Source organism: Stomoxys calcitrans, chromosome 1, assembly GCF_963082655.1.
Source record: "Stomoxys calcitrans chromosome 1, idStoCalc2.1, whole genome shotgun sequence".
Classification (NCBI taxonomy): domain Eukaryota; kingdom Metazoa; phylum Arthropoda; class Insecta; order Diptera; family Muscidae; genus Stomoxys; species Stomoxys calcitrans.
The window spans coordinates 216,737,747-216,758,496 of record NC_081552.1 but is presented as its reverse complement, the minus strand read 5'-3'; the positions used below and the strand labels follow the sequence as shown (position 1 = coordinate 216,758,496).

General features: G+C 39.2%; 1 protein-coding gene and 1 long non-coding RNA gene across 3 annotated transcripts in view; one reads left to right on the top strand and one right to left on the bottom strand.

Annotated features, from left to right (window-relative positions):
* The window catches only part of LOC106086176 (dynein axonemal heavy chain 3), a 430,123-nt gene that overhangs the window by 28,206 nt on the left and 381,167 nt on the right, over positions 1-20,750 (bottom strand). For both annotated transcript variants that reach the window (XM_059360617.1, XM_059360618.1), the window contains 2 exons: positions 10,127-10,609; positions 1,916-2,095 (listed from right to left, as the gene is read on the bottom strand). In XM_059360617.1, the coding sequence (XP_059216600.1) occupies positions 1,916-2,095; positions 10,127-10,609 (663 nt within the window). The remainder of the gene's footprint in view (positions 1-1,915; positions 2,096-10,126; positions 10,610-20,750) is intronic.
* LOC131994171 (uncharacterized) overlaps positions 1-20,750 on the top strand; it is a 113,151-nt gene that overhangs the window by 34,606 nt on the left and 57,795 nt on the right. The gene's annotated exons all lie outside the window — the stretch shown is intronic.

The window sequence follows — 20,750 nt, the reverse complement described above, 5'->3', positions numbered from 1 at the left end:
ATATTTGGAAATAGCTGCCATATACATATCCCGATTTAAGTTCTTAGGCCATTAAGAGGTGAATTTTTTAACCGATGAATATGTCCGTCTGTTTGTCTGTCTGTCTGGCCATGTTAATTTGTGATCAAATTGTGATCAGTTCGCAATTTTCATACAATCATCTGTAAACTTGGTACTGGAATTTCTTACAGCCTATTGAAAATGGAGAAAATCGGTTCAGATTTAAATGTATCTCCCATATATATGTTCGTCCGATTTGGACTAATATTGGAATAATTTTGTCATATATATGCCGATTCTCTCTATATTTGGCAGGAATGATTTTTTTACGACTGTCGACATTACTGGTGAATTTCATAGATATCGGATCAGATTTGAATTTATTTACCTATCTTCCCAAGATTTTGCACAACTACTACAATCTCTAATATGCTTGGTCGAGATCGGTTCAGATGTAGATAAAGCTCGCATATATATGTTCGTCCAATTTTGGTAATATTGCAATAATGGGGTCATTTGTTAACCAAATCTTCCGAAATTTGACAGGAAGGATTTTCTTATGACTCTTGATATTACTAATGAATTTCATAGAAATTGATTTAGACTTAGATATAGCTCTCATATATATATTTCACCCGATTTTCATTTTTAGATCCACCGCAAGCACATTTGCTTTTTAGCAATGCTTTTCTCGACAATACCTAGCTCCCTCCACCATAGGTTGGGGGTGTACTAATTTAGTCATTCCGTTTGTAACACCTCGAAATATTTATCTAAAACCCCATAAAGTCTATATATTCTTGATTGTCTCTAAATTCTGAGTCGATCTAGCCATGTCCGTTCGCCCGTCTGTCGAAATCACGATAGCGGTCGAACGCGTAAAGCTAGCCGCTTGAAATTTCGTGCAGATACTAATTATTTATGTAGGTCGTTGAGTTCAGATTTGAATATAGTTCCCATATAAACTGATCCCCCGATTAGAAATCATAAGCCTTTGGAAGCCATCATTTTTGTCCGATGTTATGACTTCCAATAAATGTGCCAAGTACTGTCCGAATCGGTCCATAATCTGATATAGCTCCCATAAGCCGATCTCCCTATTTGACTCTTGAGCCCTTACAAGCCGCAATTTTTGTCCGATTAGCTAAAATTTTGCACAAATTGTTTTGTTACGACTTTCAACAATTGTGCCAATTACGATCCAAATAAATCCATAACCAGATATAGCTCGCATGTAAACCGGCCCTTCATTTGTCCTGGTTTTGTTCCTAGAAGCTTTAATTTTTGCTGGTTTGACAGAAATTTGTTGTACAATAAAATTATGCCTTACAAGTAAATTTATCATAAATTTTTAGCAGAATCCGTGGTTGTGGGTTCTCAAGATTCAGCCCGGCCGAACTTAGCACGCTTTTATTTGTTCGTGTATTCTAAACATTTTTTAGATTTTTATTTTTTTTTTCCAAGGAAAATTGCTAGACTTCGACTCCCAAGACTCTATAGCACTGCAGTATTCCCCCAAAAATATGACTTATAGTACAGGAAATATTTTTTAACAAGTTTCATTCGTTCTCATTGGATACCTTTTTCCTAACTCAAGCTAGAAATTTTCTAAACAGCTAAATTTTTGGGTGTTTTTCTACCCTTGCGTCGTTAATGGGTTAATGGTGGAATAGATAATGGTTGTCAGAAAATCTTTCTGTCCTTTGGTGAGTGTCATTTAGGCGGTAGTGGCACATTGTCCAAAATTGTAAACATTTATGAGCTTCATTGTAAGTTTTAGAATAAGCTCCTTTCTTTTTCCTTCCCAAAAAACGACCCTGTTTGTCCCAGTTGAACTTATCCTCTTTCCATTTGCACTCTAGTAGTTGCAACTGTCATGTCACTTATACTACCTCCAAGATAATACCATACTTACTTGTCAACCTCAATAGCATCGGGATTATAGATCATGTTCAATAATGATAAGATTAAGCGACGATCCTTGTCATCTGTAACACGACCACCATAGTTACACTCGCCAGTGAGATAGACATGGCCACGGAATGGTATGTTATGGCTTTGGGCCATAAACATTTTCAACTGTAGCAATGAAATCCTGCAATCATACAAAACACATGGCAAATAGAGAATAGAAGGGCAAAAAACGAAACAGAAATAAATTAAATGAGAGAATCTGGATGAATGGGTGCTGGAATGTAAACAATGTTGCAAAAATGAAAACAAAAAAAGTAAAGGAAATGAAAAATAAATCCCACCACAACAAGGGAAAACAACAACACGGAAAATTTTATTCCTTGAAAACAAGGAAAAATAAAGCTTACTGTTGAAGAAATGAATGTGAAACCTTGACGTTGGAGATGTGAAAGTGTGTAAGTTTACACTCACTTTTATGCCGTGATAAATGTCTAACTAACGCCTTACCACTAAACAATTTGCTCAAAATGGAAATACTAGAAAAATTTGCCTTAAAGTTCTTAAATCCAAATCGGTCATGGATTCACAGATTCTATCTTCACCCACCTAGGTTTGTAGATTTTTGTTAAGCTTGTGAGTTTTGAGTGAGTAGTAGAGATGTGTGCGTGAGCAATTTTTCATTCATGCTTACGAGAAAAATTTTACTCATGCACGTCATTTTTATGTTGACTCACGTTCACCCACGCTCATGAGACGAAAATTTTACTTACGCATGAGACAATCACTACTCACGAAGCACTCACGAGCCACTCACGGCTCACGGAAAATTACGACTCACGAAAAACTCGCGACTCACGAGCACGGTTAACAAATAGGTATTGATGTAGGTCGATAGGGATTGCAAATGGGCCATATCGGTTCAGATTTGGTTATAGCCTCCATATAAACAAATCCTCCGATTTGATTTCTGGAGCCCTTAGAAGCCTCAATTTTCATCCGATTTCGCAGAAATTTGGAACAATGACTAAAGTTTTTACGTCCAACACCCATGCTAAGTATGATCCGAATCGCGACTCACGGGAAAATCACGACTCATGAGACACTCACGAAACACTCGCGACGCACGAGCACGGATAACAAATAGACATTGACGTAGGTCGATAGGGATTTTCATTTGATTGATTGATCCATGCCAAGTATGATACGAATTGGTCTATAAACAGAAATAGCACCCATATAAACTGATTCCCGGATTTGACTTCTTGAGCCCTTAGAAACCACAATTTTCACCCGATCTGGCTGAAATTTGGAGCAAAGACTTTATGACTTCCAACGTCGATGCCAAGCGTGATCTGAATCGGTCTATAAACAGATCTAGCCCCTATGTAAACTAATCCCCGTATTTGACTCCTTGAGGCCATAGAAGCCTTAACTTTCAACCGATTTGGCTGAAATTTAGAACAAAGACTTCAATTATGATTTCCAACATCCATGCTAAGTATGATTCGAATCGGGTTTTAAACAAATATAGCACCCATAAAAATCGATCCCTGGCTTTGACTTCTTGAGCCCTTAGAAGCCTCAATTTGCCATCCGATTTGGCTAAAATTTGGAACAAAGACTTGAGTTATGGATGGATGGACATGCCAAGTATGATCCAAATCGGTCAATAAACAGATATAGCCCCCATATAAACCGATCCCCCGATTTGAATTCTTGATCCCTCAGAAGCTTCAATTTTCATCCGATTTGGCTGAAATTAAAAAAAAAGAATTGTGTTACGACTTCCAACAGCCATGCCAAGTATGATCCAAATCGGTCTATAAATAGATAAAGCCCACATATAAACCGATCCCCGGATTTATAATTTACAGCCCTCAAATTTTCACCGGATTTGGCTGAAATTTGGGCCAAACCCCTATTTTATGACTTAAAAATCAGTGCCAAGTTGTATCCGAATCAGTCAATATGGTGATTTAGGCCCCCTAAGTAGCGATAAGCAGATATGACTTCTTGAGACCAAAATAATTAAAATACAAGCTCCATTAATAAGGGTACATTTTTGGCGGAAGCCATGGTGGTGGGTACCAAAGATTCAGCCCGACCGTACCTAGCACGATTTTACTTGTTTTCTCGTGAGTGTCTCGTGAATTTCGCGTGAGCGTCTCGTGAGTCGTGAATGTCGGGTGAGTGTCTCGTGAGTCGTGAGTGTGCTCACACACGAAGTATTTTAATTCAATCACGGTCACGCACTATCACGTGAGTGGATTTGGATCTCAGTCACGAATCACGTGACTCACGCTTGACATGCACGACTCACGAGACGCTCACAACTCGACCGACAATCACGACTTACGAGAAAATCACGGCTAAAGTTTAAAACAAGTAAAAGCGTGCTAAGTTTGGCCGGCCGAATCTTGGGTACCCACTTCTAGTGAATAGTTAATGGGCAATATAAATCATAATCATAGATCAGCATAAAAATCAGCTGATTTGTAATGGAAGTGCAGCCGATTTCGATAAAGAGGCGAACAATTAGTTCGGATGATCCAGCAAGGCGTCTAAATTGAAAAGAAAATTGACTTCGAATTTGGACAGTTTTTGCATTATGAAAAATGACCCAAAAACAAACTTGCCCCAAAGTATAGAATTGCGTCAAAAACAAAAAAGTACAGTTTGCACTTCAATACTAAACTGGGATCAATTTGCGTCTGACATTTTGGTTAACCTAACCTTTACCTGAGAGACAACCTCAAAAAATGTTGGCTTTAGTAAAATTTCATTAAAATTGTGCTTTAGGGGAAATTTAAATTTTTTATACCCACCATTGGTTGGCCACCGTAGCGCACGTCCGTTACTGACGATGAACGCCTGGGTTCAAATCCTGGCGCGAACATCAAAAAAAATTTCAGCGGTGGTTATTCCCTCCTAATGATGGCAACATTGGTGAGGTACTATGCCATATAAAAGCTTCTCCCCAAAGAGGTGGTGCATTGCGGCACGCCGCTCAGACACTGTGCCCCGTTAGCCGAGTTGGTTGCGTGCTTGGATTACCAGTCGTGGGTTCGATTCCCGCCAGAAGCCTCGGTCTGTTGCTACTATGGTATCACAATGAACTTAAAACTGTCTAAGTGAGTATGTAAAGGACTGCCTGCCACTCTTACCTAACCTAACCCTTACCCCTGTTCCTTAAAGGAATGTTCATGGGCAAATTTGCATTTGCATACCCACCACCGAAGGATGGGGGTATATTCATTTTGTCATTGATATTTTTTATCGTCGTAAAAATCTAAGACGATCACCACGTCCGTCCGTCAGCCTGTTAAAATCCCGCTACCGTCTTCAAAAACAAAGATATTGAGCTGAAACTTGGCATCGATTCTTTTTTGTTCAAAGGCAGATTAAGTTTGAAAGTTGGCTTTATCGGACTATATCTTGACCGATAAAGCCGGACTATATCTTGATATAGACCGATTTGCCATTTATTATCCGATTTCGTTGAAATTTGGGAAAACGAGTTGTGTGACTCTCTACGTCCGTGTTTTATTTCGCCCAGATCGATCCAGATTTGGATATAACTGTCATCGATCTCTCGATTTAAGGTCTTGGGGCCATTAATGGCGCATTTGTTGTGCGATTTTGCTGAAATTTGGGATAGCGAGATGTGTTAGGCCCTTCGGCATCCCTATTCAATATGGCCCAGATAAGTCCAGATTTCGATATATTTGCCATATATACCGATCTCCCGATTTAAGGCCCATAAAAGGTGAATTAAGTAGCCGATTTTGCTGAAATTAAGAAAAATGAGTTCCGTTAGGCTTCTTGACATTCATACAGAGTATGACCAAGATCGGCCTTTATTTGAATATAACTGCCATGTAGATCGATCTCTCAATTTAAGGTCTTGGGGGCATGTTTTGTTTGACTTCGCTGAAATTTGGGACAGTGAATTGTATTAGGCCCCTTGACATCCCTGTTCAATATAGCCAAGATCGGTCTAGATTTGGATGTAGCTGGACGTTTCACGTTTCGAGTATGCTGAAATTTGGCACAGTGGGCTGTGTAAGGCTCTTCAACATTGGTCTTCAATATGGCCCAGATTGGTCTATATTTGGATATAGCTGCGATATAGACCGATCTCGCGGTTGAAGGCCTTGAACCTATAAAATATTTTGTAAATGGGTCATATCGGTTCATATTTGGATATATCCCTCATATAAACCGATCTCACGATTTGAGCCCCTGGAAGCCGCAGTTGTTGTCCGATTTGGCTGAGATTTTGCATGTAGTGTTTCGTTGTGACTTTTCACAACTGTGCTAAGTGCGGGCTAAATCGGTGGTGGATTGGTATTCGAGGTGGTGGGTATCCATATTTGGATTTAGCTGCCATATAGACCGATCTGCCAATTAAGGGTCTTAAGCCTATAACAGGCGCATCTATTATCTGACTTCGCTGAAATTTGGCATAGTGAGTTTTATCGACGGTCCTACGATCGGAACATATTTGAATATAGCTGCTATATTTACCCATCTGCCAATTTTGGGTCCGTTTGTAAAACATCGAAATATTCATCTGAGACCCAACAAATTATATATGTATATATTTGATCGTCTTGACATTCTAAGTCGATTTAGCTATGTCGGTCCGTCGATCTGTCGAAAGCACGCTAACTCAAATGTTGTATAAAATATTTTGTTATGACTTCCAACATCTGTGCTAAGTATTTTTCAAACCAGTTTAAAACTTGATATAGCTCCCATGTAAATCGATCTTCTAATTTGACTCTTTGAGCCTCGAAAGGGCGCAATTCTTATGCGATTTGGCTAAACATTATTTTAAAGACTTCTCTAACGACCTTCCACATACGTGTCAAATATAGTCTGAATGGGTCCTTAACCTGATATAGCTCCCATATGAACCGATCTCCCGAGCCACAATAGGGCTCAAATTCTTATTAAATTTTGGCTGACGTTTTGCACAATTACTTTTACTCCAACAGCATAACCAAACATGGTCCGAATCGAATTTCCCCTGTGCTTATCGGCACGCCACTTGGGCCCGACTATAAAAAAGAGACTTATTATCTTTGAGCTAAATTTTCAATCAAACCCGCTCCACTGCACTTTCGCTTTCATAACGTAGAAAAATGCCACCTCTGTTACGTAACCTTCTCTCCAATATCTCTGATTCTGTGTACGTTCGATGAGCCTTCCCCTCTAACAGTTAAGCACAAATTTGGATATTCGCGCATTTTTATATATGAGGAAATTCAAAAAATAATACAGCAATCAACCGCAACGAAATTCCTATAAACAATTTTTCTTTATTTTAAGGACCGCTAGGTTACCATAACAAAGATAAATGCTAAATGATAAATTTTTACCACTCTGCCCTCTCTATGTTCGTGGTGGCGTCTCCATTCAGTTGATCCATTTGCAAACAGATGACGCTTTTCTAAATGTTAGCACTGTCATCTATAAGAGAAAGGTTTAGACTTTAGTTCCCAACATGTTTATAAAGGGTGATTTTTTTGAGGTTAGGATTTTCATGCATTAGTATTTGACAGATCACGTGGGATTTCAGACATGGTGTCAAAGAGAAAGATGCTCAGTATGCTTTGACATTTCATCATGAATAGACTTACTAACGAGCAACGCTTGCAAATCATTGAATTTTATTACCAAAATCAGTGTTCGGTTCGAAATGAGTTAATTCACCGTAACGTTGCGTCCAACAGCATCTTTGAAAAAATACGGTCCAATGATTCCACCAGCGTACAAACCACACCAAACAGTGCATTTTTCGGGATGCATGGGCAGTTCTTGAACGGCTTCTGGTTGCTCTTCACTCCAAATGCGGCAATTTTGCTTATTTACGTAGCCATTCAACCAGAAATGAGCCTCATCGCTGAACAAAATTTGTCGATAAAAAAGCGGATTTTCTGCCAACTTTTCTAGGGCCCATTCACTGAAAATGATTTGCAAGCGTTGCTCGTTAGTAAGTCTATTCATGATGAAATGTCAAAGCATACTGAGCATCTTTCTCTTTGACACCATGTCTGAAATCCCACGTGATCTGTCAAATACTAATGCATGAAAATCCTAACCTCAAAAAAATCACCCTTTAAAATAACTTAAAAGTTCTCCGTTCCATGTCGCCCCGGATCCTTGCACAAACACATATAAATGACTGAGAATTTGACATTTCTCCCATCTGTTAGAGCTTTTTTGCTACTCGCTTGGAGCGGCTTAGCGCCTATAACATTGACCATCATGTGGTAGTAGTCTATTACTGACTATATGGCTACCTGATATAGAGTCATAATTTAGCCTATTTAAATAAAATCAAATTGCCATATTAAACGATTCTCAGTGGTAAAGAACTAATTTGCCGGTCTTCATATTAGGTGCGGTGGCGACAGTTCTTAGTAATTAATCCGTGTAAAACTTTTAATGGTGAAAGTATCGCCCGGAAGCATGTTGTTTGGATTTGTCTGAGGAAAGAATGCTTCTTGTCGATGAGATGAAAAAGGCGGCCATCATGACGTTAAGGTTTGCAACTGCTACTATTACACTGAACATCATAACTTTGGAGGTATGGCGGTGACCTATTGGGTCATTTTAACTGATCAACTGTTTTGGGGTGAGGTGGTCCGCTAGATATATGAGCAGAATAAAGATTTCATGTACGCAGTCCACAAACTCATACTTTGAATTGAACCCCATATTGTCATAATTGGTGTATACAACCGTTTGGTGGGGCCGTAGGACAAGTGCGCGCCTCGCTCTATCTGCCACTTGAGCACCAATTTGAATAACGCACTCCACTTAAACATATCTATGACTTGATCCCCCATTGTTTTAATACGTGACTTTAGGAAGTATAGCGCCACCTAAATTCTTGGACACAAAGTTTAATGTCATATCCGTAATCTGCTATCAAATACATTTCATTTGAGGCTCATCTAGCTATGATCGAATTATATTCTCATTTGGGGGTGGGGCGACCCCCCATTTACTTGTATCTCATTTTTTTTGTCATATTCGCAGTATAGTCCCGAATACATTTCATTTGAGTCCCATATTGATATTTACGTCCAATATGTTTGTTTGGGGCAGTTTTTGGGGATGGACGACCCCTCGCATACTTGATCCCAATTTTTAATACCATATTCGTATTCTACTCTCCAATACATTTCATTTGATTCCCATATTGTCCCTATCGGTCCACTTTTGATTTTAAGAGGTGTTTTTGGGGTGACGGGGGAGGGTCCGCCCCTTCCAATATCAACCAACTAAAAAGCCTTTTCCTCCTTCCTGATCATTTTCGTAATCTACTCCCGAATAACTTTCATTCGAGTCCCATATCCTATTTTAGGGTGTTTTGGGATCGGGGCGGTGCCCCAGTTACTTGAATTCAATTTTTAATATGAAATTAGTAGTCTACTCCTGAATATCTTTCATTTGAATCCCATATTGCCCTGATCGGTTCACTTTTATTTTGGGGTCATACTCTTAGGGTAAGGGGGAGGGTCTGCCCCCCAACCGATATCAATAAATTATATAGCCTATCGCTCCTTCCGGATGATTCTCCACAATCTGTGAAAATTAAAAAAAAAAAACGGTTCAGCCGTTTTTAAGTCTATACGGAACAAACAAATTTACAACATACAAACAAACAAACAAACATACGAACATACAAACAAACACAAATTCATTTTTATATATATAAATTAATATGGATATAGGTCTTGTTAAAATAAATTGTGATAATAAATATATCCATGGTGGTGGGTATCAAAAGATCGGCCCAGCCGAATTTGCTTTCTCTTTTCTTGTTTGTTTTTTTATTAATTCGGATATTATCGGGAATTATGTGAACTACGCCTGACAAAAGAAATGTCTCTAAAGAGAACTTCTTTACTCTATTGTATATATTGTAGTTTTCCATCCCCAGCAAAATATCCATCATTCCGTTTTATGCACCATTCACACATTCAAGGAAATTTCCACAATTCACACATGGCTACATCGGCTACATCATCACACCCAATGCATAGCCAAACAAATGATGTGGAATGTGTAAACCAAAAGTACCCTTCAGCTCATCTTAGTTATGCGGAGGCAAAAAAACCCAGAAATGTGAAAAAGTGATGAAAATAAAAGAAGAAAAAGAAGATGAAAAAAAAAAACAAAAATTGACCAAACTCACTTTAAGTCTGCTTCGCTGAACTCATATGGTATGTTCCAGCCCAGTGGTCCAAATTCTCGGCGTTCCTGAACGACGGCATGAAAGAAGACCAAAGCAAATACGCCCCGCAGCCAGCTTTTATTGGCTGCCTCGTAGTGGACAAATGCATTGCTAAAGAATTTATCGCGAACCAACGGATCAGAATTAAATGATCTCTGCATATTGGCTTTCAGACCCTTGGGCGGCTCGTTTGTCATCTTTACGGAATTCTGTAGCACGGAAACGGGAAATACCGAGCTGGGGTACGAGGTACACCATAGGCGATAATCCGGATGAGCCGACTCGGCCAGTGTGCTGTCATTGCAAATGCGCTCCAATTCGCCCATCCAGCTTACAGCGACGTGACAATTTTGCAAAACCACCCAGTGTCCATGGCGATTGGCTTCGATAATCATCTTTTCGGCACGTGGCCCCTGTCCTTGACCCAACGAAATGCTTTTAGTTCTATTTGAATGTGTGGGTAATTGTGGGTGTTGGCATGAAAAGAAGAAAAAAGGATACCAAATCAGTTGTAATCAAATAAAATAGAGACATTAGTTTTAAAAGTTTCCTTGATAGTGTTGTGTGTAACTGCAATTCTTTTCAAAGGAATTTACATACAAAACAGAAGGGGCTCCCACACTACCTTATGTTGTGGTGAGTTTTACATTTTAGTCTACTTTGAAATGTTACAAATCATTTAAAGAATTTTTTTAAGGGAACTTTTACTTTCACCTAGGACAAAAAAAAATTATAAATTTAAAATAATTTTTAACTTGTTGGGATCTTCATACCATAAAAATAACAACAAGTAAACGCGTGCTAAGTTCGGCCGGGCCGGACCTTATATAAGAGCTGTATTAGGCTATATACCGATTCAGAAAATATTTAACATACATGTTGAAGGTCATGGGAGAAACCGTTGTACAAAATGTGACCCAATTTGAATAATAATTCCGGCCTCTAGAGGCTCAAGAAGCCAAGACCCTATGAACAGATTTAATCCATATTTAGCACAGTTGTTGGAAGTCATAACAGAACACGTCATGCAAAATTTCTGGCGAATCGGCTCAAGAAGTCAAGATTCAAGATCGGTTTATATGACAGCTATATCAGGTTATGGACCGATTTTAACCATACCAAGAACAGTTATTGGAAGTCATAACAAAACATCCCAGGCAAAATTTCATCCAAATCGGATGAGAATTGCGCTCTCTAGTGGCTCAAGAAGTCAAGACCCAAGATCAGTTTATATGGCAGCTATATCAGGTTATGAACCGATTTGAATCATACTAGGTACAGTACTTGGAAACTTTAATGGAACACTCCGTGCAAAATTTCAGCCAAATCGGATAAGAATTGTGCCCTCTAGAGGCTTAAGAAGTCAAGACCCCAGATCGGTTTATATGACAGCTATATCGGGTTATGGACCGATTTAAACCATTCTTAGCACAGTTGTTGAAAGTCATGGCAGAACACCTCATGCAAAATTTCACCCAAATCGGATAAGAATTGCAACCTATAGAGGCTCAATAAGTCAAGATCCAAGATCGGTTCATATGGCAGCTATATCAAAACATGGAGCGATATGACCCATTTACAATCCCATCCGATCTACACTAATAGGAAGTATTTGTGCAAAATTTCAAGCACTTAGCTTTATTCCTTTGAAAGTTAGCGTGCTTTCGACAGACAGATGGACGGACAAATGGACAGACGGATGGGCGGACACACAGACGGACGGACATGGCTAGATCGAAAATGTCATGAAGATCAAGAATATATATACTTTATTGGGTCTTACACAAAGATTTCGAGGAGTTACAAACAGAATGACGAAATTAGTATACCGGGCCGAACTTACGATACCCACCACCTCTGGTTTATATATTAACCACCTTTCGTCATAATTCGGAGAAAATGCATCATTGATGCTATATTTAGCTATATTTAAATATGGTCCGATTTGGACCAAACTCTGCACGGAGTTCAAGTGGTCTAACAAAAACAATTTATTGTGGAAGTTGTTAAAACAGAATATTGGTCAATATAGCAGCTATATCCTAATATAGACCGATCTGAACCATATAGGGCATGAATGTCGAAAAGCCTAACGTAGGTCACTATGCCAAATTTGTGCAAAATTGGATAGTAAGTGCGCCTTTTATGGGCCCAAGACTTTAAAACCGGAGATCGCTCTATATGGCTATTGAAAGCGGATGTCGTAGGGTCTAACACAGCGTACTGTGTCAAATTTCAGCGAAATTGGGTAATAAATGCGCCTTTTATGAGCCCAAGTTCCGTAACCGGGAGATCTGTTTATATGGCAGATATATCCAAATATCCAAATATAGGCCGAGGGGGGCTATATTGAATATGAATGTCGAAGGGCCTAACACAGCTCACTGTGTAAAATTTCAGCGAAATAGGGTTATAAACGTTACTTTTATGGGTCCATAGACCCATCGGTATATATGGCTAATATATCCTATATAGACATATATAGACCGATCTGAACCATATAGGGAACGGATATCAGAAAGCCTAATATAGGTCCTTGTGCCAAGTTTCAGCGATATCGCGTAATAAATGCGACTTTTATGCGCTCAAGACCTTAGATCGGGAGTTCGATGTATACGGCAGCTATATCATAATGTTCATGATGTTCAAGTCTCTAACATATCCTACTGTGCCAAATTTCAGCAAAATCGGCTAATAAATACGCCTTTTATGGGCCCAGGACCCGAAATCGGGAGATCAGTCTATATGGCAGCTATATCCAAATATACCCCAATCTTGACCACACTCCATACGAATGTTTTGGAGCCTTACACAAAACATTGTGCCAAATTTCAGCGAAGGGTAATAGGGTAATATATGTGGCTTAAATCGGAAGATCGGTCCATATGGGCGGTATATTAAGATATAACGATATAACCCATCTTTGAACTTAACCTGCCTATGGACAAAAAAAGAATTTGTGTAAAGTTTCAGCTAATTATCTTCACTTTAAAAGCCTGTAGCGTGATTTTAACAGACAAACAGACGGAAAGATAGACGGACGGACTTGGCTAGATCGTCTTAGATTATTACGACGATCAAGAATATATATACTTTATAGGGTCGGAAATGGATATTTGGATGTGTTGCAAACGTAATGACAATGATAATGATATTGGTTCTTAGAAAGGCCTGTATCACCATATTGACTGATTCGGAAATAACTTGGCGCCAAATCGGGTAAAAATTTAGGCTTCTATGGGTTGAAGAAGTCAAATCCGGCGTTTGGTTAATATGGGAGCTATAAATGTTTATGGACCGATTCGGATCATACTTTGCATGGATTTGCATGAATGGATTGGAAGTCACAACTCAAGTCTTTGTTCCAAATTTTAGCCAAATCGGATGAAAATTGAGGCTTCTAGTGACTCAAGAAGTCAAATCGGGGGATCAGTTTAAATGGGGGCTATATCCAAATCTGAATCTGATCCATCAAAAAGAAGTATCTATGCAAAATGTCAAGCGGCTAGCTTAACGCGTTGAAACGCTATCGTGATTTCGACAGACGGGCGGACGGACATGGCTAGATCGAAGTGTTACAAACGAAATGACTAGATTAGTGTACCCCTTCTTATGTTAATGGATATAGAAAGTTTATTCGGAAGATTATATGCCGATTTTTCGAATAAACTTTTTATACCCACCACCATCACTTCTACATCACATTATAATGTAGTCCATAATCGACGTGGATATTAAGGGTCCTTAAACAACTCACTTCCAAAATTTCAGCGAAATCGGTTAGTAATAAATTTTTGGAAAAAGGAAAGGGCTGCATCTAAATATTGTCCGATATGGATCATAATAGGCGACAGTTGTCTAAGATATTCGCTGTAGCATATATCAGCGACATCGGGTAGTAAGTTCGCTTTTTTATAGGCTAAGACCTTAAACAAGGAGATTGGTCTAAATGGCAATTATATCCAAATACGATATGGATCGTACACGACCCAGATGCCGAGGGGTCTAACATAACCTACTGCAGAAATTGTTTGGCTCAAAATGGACACGAAAGACCCAACGGTGTTGGCATCAGACCGAAGCATGTTGCCTGTAGGGGCAGGTATAGGTGTGGGTGCCTTGGCACTTGTAGACGAGAGCAATGCTTCAACCGTAGGGTCTTTCGAAGATAGTTGAAAGAAAGGAAATCAGCCCAAGAAAAATCCTGAATGACCGGGGAGATTCACAACATTGGGAAATGCGTCTGCAGACTTTACAACAGAGCACGTCGTTAAAATGCAGAAGTTTATTGGGACATGTATTACATACGGCTCAAGGAATACAAAAAGATAATTAGGGCGGCAAAACGTGCCTCCTAGAAGCTTCTCTACGAACAGGTAAATAGCATCCATCCATGTCCAAATTGGCACGTTAGTAGACAATATGGGAGTGAGAGCAGAGACAACGGAGAATATTCTGGAGAATATATTGGATCCAGTTCGAGAGAAGACGAGGCTGTCACTGAGAGGTAGTAAGAAAGAGGCTAGTTGGGCTTTCAGTATAATGAAGGGACTCATGGGACTATGATTTCACTTCTGCAAAATCATTGAGGCATGTAATATCAATTGTAGGCATGCGGGAAAGATGATGACACGTTGGGGCATTTCCTTTATCATAACCCGGCTTACGCGGCTAACAGACACCGGCACTTAGGTGGGGACACAATACCAGACATGAACCAATTTAGGGGGGTGGTATGGAAATCGATATAGCGATTTAAGTACTAAGCTTTGTAAAAGGCGCATTTATTAAACGATTTCGTTGGAATTTGGCATAGTGAGCAAATGCAAATTTGTCCTTGAACATTCCACTAAGGAACTGTGGCAATTTTCTCACATATCACTGAGTGCTGTCCGATTCAAATATTAAGCTCAATGATAAGGGGCCTTCTTCCTATAGCCGAATCCAAACGGCGTGTCGCAGCGACACCTCTTTGGGGAGAAGTTTTAACACATGAGGGGGTAACAACCGCTGAAAAAATTTCCTGATGTTCTCGCCAGGATTCGAACTCAGGCGTTAAGCGTCATAGGCGGACATGCTTACCACTGCGCTACGGTGGCCTTCGTGGTGAGTTGTATTAAGCTCTTCAACATCCCTGCTCGATAGGGCGTAGATCGGTTTATGTTTGGAGATAGCTGTCATATATATCGATCTCCCGATTTAAGGTATTGGGCCCATACGGAATACGGTGTAGATGGGGCTATATTTGGATATAGCTGTCATATGCCTGATTGGGCCCATTAAAGGCACATTTATTAATATTTTTTTTTGAAATTTGTCACAGTGAGCGTTGTTAGACTCTTCCACATCCGTGTTTTATATGTTCCACATGGATAGAGATGGGCGATGGGTACCTACTCAAAAGGTATTTACCCGGTAAATTGGGTAAATACGCGGGTATTTACCCATTTATACGTAAAAGCTGGATTTGTGATGATTTCGTATTCTTTGTATATAAAACTGACCTTCTGATCTCATAAAATCGGATTATATATATATATATATATATATATATATATATATATCCGCTATATAGACCGATCTTGACTTGAGGCAATAAATTGGTAATTTTTCATCCGATTTCGATGAAATTTGGCACTTTGAGTTGTGGTAGAGTTGGATATAGCTGCCATATAGACCGATCACCCGATATAAAGTAAAGGGTGATTTTTTTGAGGTTAGGATTTTCATGCATTAGTATTTGACAGATCACGTGGGATTTCAGACATGGTGTCAAAGAGAAAGATGCTCAGTATGCTTTGACATTTCATCATGAATAGACTTACTAACGAGCAACGCTTGCAAATCATAGAATTTTATTACCAAAATCAGTGTTCGGTTCGAAATGTGTTCATTCACCGTAACGTTGCGTCCAACAGCATCTTTGAAAAAATACGGTCCAATGATTCCACCAGCGTACAAACCACACCAAACAGTGCATTTTTCGGGATGCATGGGCAGTTCTTGAACGGCTTCTGGTTGCTCTTCACTCCAAATGCGGCAATTTTGCTTATTTACGTAGCCATTCAACCAGAAATGAGCCTCATCGCTGAACAAAATTTGTCAAAATTTGAACACATTTCGAACCGAACACTGATTTTGGTAATAAAATTCAATGATTTGCAAGCGTTGCTCGTTAGTAAGTCTATTCATGATGAAATGTCAAAGCATATTGAGCATCTTTCTCTTTGACACCATGTCTGAAATCCCACGTGATCTGTCAAATACTAATGCATGAAAATCCTAACCTCAAAAAAATCACCCTTTATTAAGCCCATAAAAGGAGCCTTTTTCATCCGATTTGGATGAAATTTGAAACAGGTAGTTTTGATAGACCTCAACACTTTTATGTTGAACATCGTCCAGATAAGACCATATTTGGATATAGCTGCCATATAGACCGCTCTCCCGATATAGAGATCCAGGGGCTCCATGTGTTAGGAAGAACACACATTCTCGTGGTCATTTCTCGGCTAACGCAAGAAAGAAGGATTTATTCAAATGATCGGCTATAGTAGCCAAAACAAATAAACGAGGAATGTAGCAATTTCACAGACGGCCTAAGGGGCATGGCTCAGCGTGCTAAGTTCGGCCGCGTCGAAACTAAGGAACCCACCACCATCAATTCTGCTTAAAATTTATACAAAATAAATAAGGAGAGACCGGTTTGAATGAAAGCTATATCAGGTTACAGACTGACTTTGGCCGTACTTGGCACAGTTGTTGGAAGTCATAACAAAATTTTAGAAAAATCAGACAAAAATTGTGCGGGTTCAAGAAGTCAAATCGGGAGATCGGTTTATATGGGAACCATATCAGGTTATAGACAGATTTGGACCGTACAAGGCACAGTTGTTGAAAGTCATAACAAAACACTACATGCAAAATTTCAGCTAAATCGGACAAAAATTGCGGCTTGTAAAGGTTCAGAAATTCAAATCTGACGATCGGTTTATATGGGTGATATACCAGGTAATAGATCTATTTGAACTGTACTTGGCACAGTTTTTGGAAAAAAAGAAAAAAGAACACCAAAATTAGAAAAAAATTGCGGCTTCCAGGGGCTCAAGAAGTCAAATCGGGAGATCGGTTTATATGGGAGCTATATTTAAATCTATACCGATGTGGCTCATTTGCAATCTTCAACGATCTATATCGATATTAGTATTTGTTCGAAAGTTCACGCGACTAGCTGTACGCGTTCGACCTCTATCGTGATTTCCTTATGGGGTCATAGACGATTATTTCGAGGTGTTACAAACGGAATGACTAGATTAGTACACCCCCATCCTATGGTGGTGGGTTTAAAAATTTATATATGATAATCGGAATAACAAAATCAATATACCCCCGTCCTTCGGTGTTGGGAATAAAAAATGGTCATTCCTTCCTCTTATCACTGTCAATCAATCATCTACTTAAGCGGTTCATGTTCATGTTCATTAAATTTAATTTTAACTTATAACACATTTGTTCATCTTTCTCGTTTTATTATGGTCATGTAATGTATTTCAAACCCCTCCTGGGCAAGGAAGTGCAATTCAATAATTCGATCAATTAACCTGCAACATATACCCTGTACCCCTTGTGACAGCAACTGTTACAACATGACCAATTCGTAGAACTAATCAATTTGCGAAAATGTAGCTACATGTCTGGCGACTGTTTTTGTTTTTGCAGAAATGAAAATGTCTTTGAAAAACAGTTAAGCAAAAAGCAAGTGTAAGGACACCAGTAAGAAGTGTATTAGTAAATATTAAATGTTGTCTAAGTTACTTAAGGAAAAAAAATGAAAAAAAATTCAATTCTTGGTTTCCAGAATTGTAGCCTTACCAAGTCCAGCGCGGCAACAGATCTGGAAACCAAGTGAGTACGAGGATTTTCAAATCCAAGCGAGAAGGTGGATTTTCATAAATTTCCCCACCATAGGAAAGGCTTCTTTTCAAACAATGAGTGCAGCCCAATTCAAGTTTAAGAATAATATAATGAAACCTCATTTTTATACACGATCTCTCGATTCTGACTTCGTCAGCTGATTATAAGACAGTTTTTCATTTTTACTTTTTGCAATTATCGCTTTTTGTTTCCATACGGACTTATTACATTCTACAAAATATAGTTTTGACAAACACCCTGACATACATTCGAAAATAGTGAAAATTGTTTTAAAGAGAACGACTAATTGTTCATTAAAAGCTCATCAATTAAAATAAGTTTGCTTACTTTGCTTGTTTTTCGCCTTTCAACTGACTGCTGAAGTTGGTTGTTTTAGCGAACGAACGAATGAATGCAATTTCGCAAAGTGTACCGACAAACACTTTTCAAGAACGTTTTGAAAAAAATGCTTGGTGTACAAGCACCAAGTGCATAGAAAAGGAGTAAAGAAACCGAAACTACTTTGAGCATGTTCACGAATAAGTTGTGAATTAAAACAAGTCAATAGGCATTAAGTTCGGCCGGGCCGAACTTTGGATACCCACCACCTCGGGTATATATGTAAACCCCCTTTCGTCACAATCCAATGAAAATTGGATAACTTATGCACCTAAATTCGGTACGGACATTGAGTTGTCTAATATATATGTCACTATTCGATTTTGTAGAACACAATATTGGTCTTTTTGGCAGATGTATCCAATTATAAACTGATCTGTACCATATTCAGGTCGGATATCGTGAGGCTCAGAAAAACTCGCTGTTTCAAATTTCAGCGAAATCGGGTAATAAATAAAGCTTTTAAGGGCTTCAGTCCCCTTATCGGCTGATCGGTCTATATGGCAGCTATATCAAAATTTAGTCCGATCAGAACCATATTTAGGTCAATGTTGGGAGGTCTTAACCTACTCACAGTTTTAAATTTCGGCGAAATTGGGTAATAAATAAAGTTTTTATCGGCTTCAGACCCTTTATCGGGAGATAGGTCTATATGGCAGCTATATCTAAATATAGTCCGATCTGAATAATATTTGAGTCAGTTGTCGGGATGCCTTAAACTACTCACTGTTTCATATTTCAGCAAAATCGGATGAAAAATAATGTTTTTATAGGCATTAGACCCTTTATCGGAAATAGAAGTCCATAGGACCGAACGCCGCCTCGGGAATATTAAGGCCATTGGTCACTTAAAAGCGCCTTTAACTCGCTTGGTCATTATGAGTATCAATTTTGAAATTGTTACTCCTCCTATGCATAGTGTATACGACTGGGCTGTTAACAGTGTTAACACAGAGAAGACTGAAATATGCTGTTCACGAGGACTAAGTAAGTATTGGTCTAATCACACTCCTGTAGAGCCAGTGGACTATCCTATGATTCTGGCCCCATTTCGAGCCTACGGCCCGTCTACATAGTGCCCAATATCTGTGAGCCTTCTCAATACGCTCCTGAATGTGACACTTCCAATTCAGTTTCCTGTCCAAGATCATACCTAAATACATACCTGACCTTGTCAGATATCGAATTCGTCTTATTGAGGAAACGTGGTTCGTTAAATTGGCCCACCTTCGTCTTCCTAGTTAACAGGCATATTTCAGTCTTCTCTGGGTTAACACTGAGACCTTTGGGTCTATCCCAGTCATATGGATTGGAGGAGTAACAATTTCAAAGTTGAATTGCATTTTTGTACCCTTTGCTATAGAAAGAGTTTTGGATCTTGATAAAACCTTCACAGGTCCTTCCTGAAGCAAATTACGATGCAAAGTTTGTATTGTGTTTCCGAAGAACTTTTTTTGAGTCCTATATTGTCCCATATATACTTTGTCCCCAATTTGGATACCAGACACGTGCTCTACTTCCAAAAACTTTTCCTTTGTGACCATTGGCGTAGCAAGACATTTTTCCTGCGGGGGTGCTACAGCCAAACAAAAGAAAAATCAACAAAAACAAATTAAAACATGAGAAAGGAATTAAGTTCGGCTGGGCCGAACATCGGGTACCTACCACCTAGGGCATATATAACCCAAATTTCAATAAAATTGGCTTAAAACCTAAGTGCCTGTGATACTCGTAATGACAAAGCGAGTTGTAGGCGCTTTTAAGTGACCAATGGCCATAATGTTCCCGAGGCGGCGATCGGTCCGGGATTTTGAGTTTGTTGAGGATCGCTGCGGTAAAAGCACCACTATGAACCTACAGCACCAACATCGAGATTTGTTCCAAACTGGACCCATGTCGCCACAAATCAAGTCGCCACAAACTTTCAACAAAATCGTTTAATGAAGGGGCCTTATATGGGATCAATCCCGCAAATCGGGAGATCGACATATATGACAGCTATTTCCAAATGTCATTCGATCAGCATCATATTCGGGGAGGAAACTTAGGGGTATAGCTATATACATATTTATAGCTATACCAAAAATGGTCCGGTCTAAACTATATTCGGCATGGACACCTAACACAGCTCACTGTATTGAATTTCAGTGGAATTGGGCAATAAATATGACTTCTATAGGCTTGTGACCTTAAATCGGAAGATGGAAGTATATGAGGGGTATATTAAGACAAAGACCGATTTGGATCATATTCGGCATGGATATCGGGGCTC